The sequence below is a fragment of the Lipotes vexillifer genome, unplaced genomic scaffold (genome assembly GCF_000442215.2).
Source record: "Lipotes vexillifer unplaced genomic scaffold, Lipotes_vexillifer_v1.1 scaffold500, whole genome shotgun sequence".
NCBI lineage: Eukaryota > Metazoa > Chordata > Mammalia > Artiodactyla > Lipotidae > Lipotes > Lipotes vexillifer.
The window spans coordinates 1,239,638-1,246,190 of record NW_006778765.1 but is presented as its reverse complement, the minus strand read 5'-3'; the positions used below and the strand labels follow the sequence as shown (position 1 = coordinate 1,246,190).

Genomic DNA, 6,553 nt, shown 5'->3' with positions numbered 1-6,553 from the left:
CCCGCACCCCCTCCAGCCTGAGTGGCAGGAAGCCAGAGACAGGAGTGGGCACTGGATCTGGGGAGGGGGTCTGGGGAGAAGAAGGGAACGCCCGAGGTCAGAGGCCTGGTCTGAGCTTGGTATGTCCTGCCAGGGAGCCCTGCTGACCAGAGGGGGCTGGGTACCCCCAGAGGTGAGCTGGAGGTCAGTGTGGCATGACGCGTGGCTGCCATGTGGGTGGCCCAGCAGGGACCTAGGGCCCACCAAGCTGGAGCAGCAAGCAACTCCCTAGAGCCCCTGTAAGGGTAGAAGGGGAGCCAGTATGCTTAGTAGGGCTGCTTGTCCTTAGGGCTCCTAGGAGAATAATTAGAGAGACCTGTATCAAAACCCCTTGTTCTCCCCTAAAGAGAGGAAAGACCTTGAGGGTCTATCAAAACAGGAAGGACACAGAGAGACCAGCCACTCCCCTCCCCCACCCCTTTCCTGCAAACACACACACACATAGCACAGGTAGGTAAACTGAGGTCTAGGTCAGGTGCAGGCCTGGCCAAGGTCACCCATTGAATTTGGGGCAGTGGGGCTCTGCTGTAAACCCAGGTATCTTTTTCAGGGCAGGAGCCCTAGTTCTGGCCACATCCCAACCCTTCTGCCCTATTTTCCCAGGAGGCTTTGCCCACAAAAGTTGATGTGCAAATGGTATGGGGACAATGTCGGGTCTCCCATTGGTTACCACCCCAAAGAGGTCCCTGAGCCCCAGAAAGTTCCAGAGCTTAAGATGTGGCTCTGGACAAGTACAGCCCTTTCCAAACACAACCCATGTCTACTAACCAAGCAGGGGTCTGAGAAACTACTAAAGCCTGCTCCCCACCTTTGAAGAGCTGCCCCTGTCCACCCTGGAAGAGGACAGACAGACCCAGACAGGACAGCCAGACAGAGGAAGCAGACAGGCCCTCACACTAGCAGGCAGGGCCCTGCTAGTCCCACCAGGTCCCACCTCTCTGTGACCTTGGGCACGTTACAGACCCTCTCTAGGCACCAGGCTCCCCTTCTGTTTGGTGAATTCATCTGTTCAGATAACCAGTGTGTTCTGAGTAACTTCTCCGGCCTGGCTCTGGGAACACAAGGAGAAGGTGGCAGCCTTGGCTCCTGCTCTAAGGGGCTCCCGGGCTGGCCAGGGCAACAGAAACTAAGCACGTCATCACGAGTGCTTTGCTGGGGGAACTGCCGGCAGCTGGGGGAATGTTAGCAAGGGCAGCCAGCATGAGGCTGGCCAGGATGCTCACAGAGCACAGGCCCTGCATCCACTATTGACCTCTGATCTCTGGAGAGCCGATGGACAGAACTCAAGCGGAGGGAGGAGCAGGTGCTGGGGAGGCAACAGTTACTGGGTGTTTGGGGAGTCAGGGTTGTCACCCCCATGGTACAGATGAAGAAATAAAGATCTCAGGCCATACAGTGGCTTCCAGAGACAGCCAGGCTGGGAGCCCCACCCCGCCTCCTCCATGCCCCGCCTCCTCCATGCCCACGCTCAGCAAGGGGGGTTCTGAAGAGGGCATTGAACAGAGCTCCATACCCTTGACCCTCGAGTCAGGATAGGGCAGGGGGCTGAGGAGGAAGGTGCCCAGGAGTCTCTGGGGGTGCTGGAGCCCAGCACACTCATCCCCCCCACCCCTCCCAGGCAGTAGGAATTCATAGGGTTAGGGCTTGTTCTTGGCTCAGACTTGGCATCAGTTGGTCCCCTCCCTGTTTTCCTGATCGGGTTCTGGTTCCCCAGTGAGCTTCCCATCAAGGCAGAGCCTTGGCGGGCGGGAGACAGCCGCTGGAGGAGAGGGATTTCCTAGCAGGATTAAGGTTCAGGATTAAGTTGGGGCATGAAAAGGGGTCGGGTGGGGAGGGCTGGCGGCTGGGCTAATCCCAGCAGCTAATCTCCAGCTCCTTCTTCCATCAGTTAACGGCCTTGACATTCCCCAGCCCCCCAATCCCTTTCTTACCCATCACCCAGTTCCAAGGGGGAAGCAGTCCCCCCATTTTACGGGTGAGAACACTGAGACTCAAGAGTCCAAGTGATTTGTTTCTGGTACAGTAGAAAGTGCTCCAGGCTGGGAACACGGCCAGCCCGGACACTTCTAACCTCCTCAGCACATAGGAGAGGGCTCAGAAAACCACCGTGCACACAGCTGGTCCCCAGACCCCACCGCCACCCCCACCCCCAGTGCTGAATGAACCTCGCTCACAGCTGTCTGCAGGAGCCTCTGCTTTAGTGACTTCTAGTGGACAGATGCAGCCCACCCTCCTGCAGCCTCACTACCTTCACTTCTGCCCACCTTTCAAGACCTCCCATGGCTCCCGTGGCTGCTCCGGCTCCCTCTCCAGTTGCTCCTCCAGGCTCTAGCCAGCAGGGGCTCTGGTCCCTGGACGCAAGTGCCTCGTTTCGATTTTAACCCAACCTTCAAGGGCCAATCCACAAGGGTCCCCTCTTCCAAGAGGTCAGGTAGGAGGCTCCCTCTCTGGACTCCCATAGTTAATTCTTCTGACGTACGAGGGGAAGGGAAGGATACTTGTGGAAACTGGGTGCCTATCACATATGCACCTATCTCATTTTAATTCTCATAACTGGGGACTGGATTGGATATCCCCTTCTTACAGATGGGAAGCTGAGGCTCAGAAGGGTTAAATATGTCAGCCAGGCTTACACAGCTAGTGAGCTGCACACAGCAAACTGGTCAACATGACACTTGAAACTTGTGGTCCAGGCTGTCTCTCTGCTCTGGAAGTTTACCTAGCTTGGCTCTGGGGTTCCCATGTAAGGGCAAGGGACCTGAAAGAAAGCTGAGCTCTTTAACCCATCTCCCACTGCCCCCTGCAGAGCCGGCCAGGCCACAGCGTGGACGCACTCCCAGGCGGCCTCGGCCCCAGCCCCGCCTGACAGGATGAGCGGCTCAGATGCGGGGCTGGAGGAGGAGCCAGAGCTCAGCATCACCCTCACACTGCGGATGCTGATGCATGGGAAAGTAAGTGCTTGTGGGAGTGTGCTTCACTGTGGCTCAGGAGGGGGCAAAGTGCAAGGTGAGGCAAGACCTGGTCCTCCAGGAGGGAGTTTGATCTTGGGTATCCTGTCTCCTGCAGAGCCCCTACCTGAAGTAGGGGTAAGTGCTGGGCCTGGGGTATTGGTACCCTGCTGACTCCACTCTTGTCTTGTTTTGCAGGAAGTGGGCAGCATAATTGGGAAGGTAGGTACCTCGTTCTGTTCTGTATGTCCCCTTCAACCTGAGACCTCAGTCCAGGAAAGGAATCAATGGCTGCTTGGCCTAAGAGCCATTCTCTATTTTGCCTCCTATTTTGTCTCTTGCAGAAAGGAGAGACTGTAAAGCGAATCCGGGAACAGGTGAGGACGGAGTTTGGGAGAGGAGCCCAGGGCACCTGGTTTGGAGGGGAGGGGAGATGCCTGCCTCACCTTGTCCCTGAATCCACCATCTGGGATGACCAGTGAGTGCCCCTAGAAGGTGGCCGTTTCCAGCCTTGGCTGGGGCCTGGTGAGTGGAGGGGCAGGCAAGTTCTTGGCCAGGAAGCAGAGAAGGAGCCCCGTTGCCTGGCGCTTGTCCTGCACCCACAGAGCAGCGCCCGGATCACCATCTCTGAGGGCTCCTGCCCTGAGCGCATCACTACCATCACCGGATCTACAGCAGCCGTCTTCCATGCAGTCTCCATGATTGCCTTCAAGCTGGACGAGGTTTGTGGCTGGCTGAGGGGCTGGGGGCCACAGGTGGTTCCCTGGGAGGAACAGGACTCTGACTCCACAGAGTGGCTACGGGTGGGACAGAAGGCCAAGCTGAGGGCAGGGTTCCCTCCTTCATCCCCCAGCAGGAAGGTGCTCCAGGGGAGGGGGAGCAGCAGGGGCATGCACGGCCAACCCAGTCTTCCTGCCCAGGACCTCTGCACTGCTCCTGCAAACGGGGGGAATGTCTCCAGACCTCCAGTGACCCTGCGCCTTGTCATCCCTGCAAGCCAGTGTGGCTCACTGATTGGGAAGGCTGGCACCAAGATCAAGGAGATCCGAGAGGTGAGGGGAAGGGGATACCGCCCCAAGAGAGTCTTACCCTTCAGTTTCGAGGGGAGACCTGGGCTTACAGCTTCCTGTCCTGTGGGGAGCTCCAAGCCTGGGCATGCTCTGGGTTATGGGAGTAGCTGGAAGTGGCCCCCGCTCTCTGCTTGCAGACTACAGGTGCCCAGGTGCAGGTGGCAGGGGACCTGCTCCCCAACTCCACAGAGCGTGCTGTCACCGTCTCTGGGGTGCCTGATGCCATCATCTTGTGTGTGCGCCAGATCTGTGCTGTCATCCTGGAGGTGCTGTCCTGGGGCAGGGAGAGAGGGCAGGGGATGGGCCCTGGGCCTGCCTTGTCAGGCCCTCAAGTCCCACGTGACACCAGGTGGAGATAGAGCGGGGCTGCAGGGATGGATGTGAGAAGCTCCAGGATGTCGGGCTGCATTTACCTGGGGGTTATAGAGAGGGCCTTGAGAACACAGGGCACTTGGGGAGGTCAGGGGGGGCCTGAGAAGGTCCTGATAGAGCCTCCCCTTTTGTGCCTTCCAGTCCCCGCCCAAAGGAGCCACTATCCCATATCATCCAAGCCTCTCCTTAGGTACTGTCCTTCTCTCCGCCAACCAGGTGAGGGGGAACAGCAGGAGGGGTGGGATGTGTTACTGGGGAAGGGGATGGAAGAAGGCATGGGGGGTCCAGGGAGAGGTGAGGAGGACTGACTCTGGCCAAACTGCCCTGATCACAGTAACCCCCTTTTACCCACTTTGTCCCCACAGGGCTTCTCCGTCCAGGGTCAGTATGGGGCTGTGACCTCAGCTGAGGTGAGTGACCGCAGCCCAAGGCACCCCTTCCCGAACTGAGCCTCCTCTGACTCCTGACCCCTCTTCTTGGCACAGGTCACCAAGCTCCAGCAGCTCTCGGGCCACGCAGTCCCCTTTGCCTCACCCAGCATGGTGCCAGGTGAGCAGTCCCTTCCTTCCTGCAGAAGGAAGCAGGGGCAGATGCCAGGGGGCCAGGCAGCCCCTCTGGAAAGGACATGGGGAGGCAGCAAAGGCCCAGACTCACGCCCAATCCCTCTTCTCCCCGCAGCAGGACTGGATCCTGGCACACAGACCAGCTCACAGGAGTTCTTGGTTCCCAACGACGTGAGCACGGGACGGGGTAGTTTGAGGGTGGGTAGGGGGGCCTGGGGCGTCTGGGCCTCACCTAGGGTTGAATTCCACCCTCTCTCCAGCTGATTGGTTGCGTGATTGGGCGCCAGGGCAGCAAGATCAGCGAGATCCGGCAGATGTCAGGGGCACATATCAAGATCGGGAACCAAGCAGAGGGCGCTGGTGAGCGGCACGTGACCATCACTGGTTCACCAGTGTCCATCGCCCTGGCCCAGTACCTCATCACTGCCTGGTGAGTGTGGGGTGGGGTATCACAGGTCATGGGACTTTTGTGCCTGAGAAAGGCACAGGTCGGGTGGGGAGAACTGACCTCCCTTCTCCTGGGCCTGTCCTCGGCCTCCCCTAACCTTGCGACACTTGTTCAGTGTTGCCCCATCTTCACCATACGTCTGTCCCCCATGTCCTGTTTCTCCAACCCTGTCTCTCTTCCCTGGGTCTTCGGCCTCCCCATTTCTCCCCTTACCCAATGCTATATTTACTTGTCCTTTCTTCCCGTCCGCGCTCTTCCAAGCTTTCCCATCTTCTCCTCAAACACACCCACCCCAGGTCATTGTTCTCAAGTCCTCTCTATTTTTCACCTAATCTCACCACTTATATTTGCCCTCATTGCCTCCTTTCTCACCCCCGACCTTCCCCTTCATCTTCCCTCTCTATCCCTCTTTACAGTCTAGAAACGGCCAAGTCTACCTCTGGGGGGACACCCGGCTCGGCCCCCACAGACCTGCCTGCCCCCTTCTCGCCACCCCTGACGGCCCTGCCCACCGCTCCCCCAGGCCTGCTGGGCACGCCCTATGCCATCTCCCTCTCCAACTTCATCGGCCTCAAGCCTGTACCCTTCTTGGCTCTACCACCTGCCTCCCCAGGGCCGCCGCCGGGCTTGGCGGCCTACACTGCCAAGATGGCAGCGGCCAATGGGAGCAAGAAAGCTGAGCGGCAGAAATTCTCCCCCTACTGAGGCCAGCCGAGGCACAGGCACGGGAGCAGGCAGGACTGCCGGCAGGGGGCTGCCTCCACTATCTGCCCAAGGAGACTCCACCCCGGGGTGGGGGGGTCCCAAACGCCGCTAATGCCCAGACGCATGGATGCACCCCCCACCCTGCCCCGGTCTGTGGGAGTTCCTGCTCTCGGAGTGGGGGCTGTTTTTGGCCCAGGGTTCTGGGAGCTGCAGCAGCCCCAGGGTAGGGGTCTTGATCCCCTCTAGCTCTGTGCTTGGATGCAGGGAGCATCCTAAGTGCCCCCACTTTGCGGGGGTCACTCATGCACTCCCCATCCCTCAGGGCTTCCCTGCCTCCTGTCCCCCTGTGGGGATCAGGGAGGAGGCCTGGGGGTGGCTGGGGGCCATGCTTCTCTCCCCACCTCCCTG

General features: G+C 59.2%; 1 protein-coding gene across 2 annotated transcripts; it reads left to right on the top strand.

Annotated features, from left to right (window-relative positions):
• The first annotated feature begins 2,909 nt into the window (after nucleotides 1-2,909).
• Nucleotides 2,910-6,145, top strand: PCBP4 (poly(rC) binding protein 4). 2 transcript variants are annotated; one of them, XM_007451833.1, is made up of 12 exons: nucleotides 2,910-2,990; nucleotides 3,186-3,209; nucleotides 3,332-3,364; nucleotides 3,593-3,709; nucleotides 3,908-4,039; nucleotides 4,195-4,323; nucleotides 4,571-4,645; nucleotides 4,795-4,839; nucleotides 4,915-4,978; nucleotides 5,111-5,163; nucleotides 5,253-5,422; nucleotides 5,857-6,145. In XM_007451833.1, exons 1-12 carry the CDS (start codon nucleotides 2,910-2,912, stop codon nucleotides 6,143-6,145), a joined length of 1,212 nt encoding a protein of 403 aa, XP_007451895.1. The 2 variants fall into 2 exon arrangements, with proteins under 2 accessions (XP_007451895.1, XP_007451896.1); XM_007451834.1 differs by lacking the exon at nucleotides 4,195-4,323.
• The last annotated feature ends 408 nt before the right edge of the window (nucleotides 6,146-6,553 follow it).

Coding starts and splice junctions, on each gene's coding strand:
- PCBP4 (XM_007451833.1), top strand. CDS start 2,910: ATGAGCGGCTCAGATGCGGGGCTGGAGGAGGAGCCAGAGCTCAGCATC. Junction 3,710..3,907: donor TTGCCTTCAAGCTGGACGAG/GTTTGTGGCTGG, acceptor CTTCCTGCCCAG/GACCTCTGCACTGCTCCTGC. Junction 5,423..5,856: donor CAGTACCTCATCACTGCCTG/GTGAGTGTGGGG, acceptor CCCTCTTTACAG/TCTAGAAACGGCCAAGTCTA.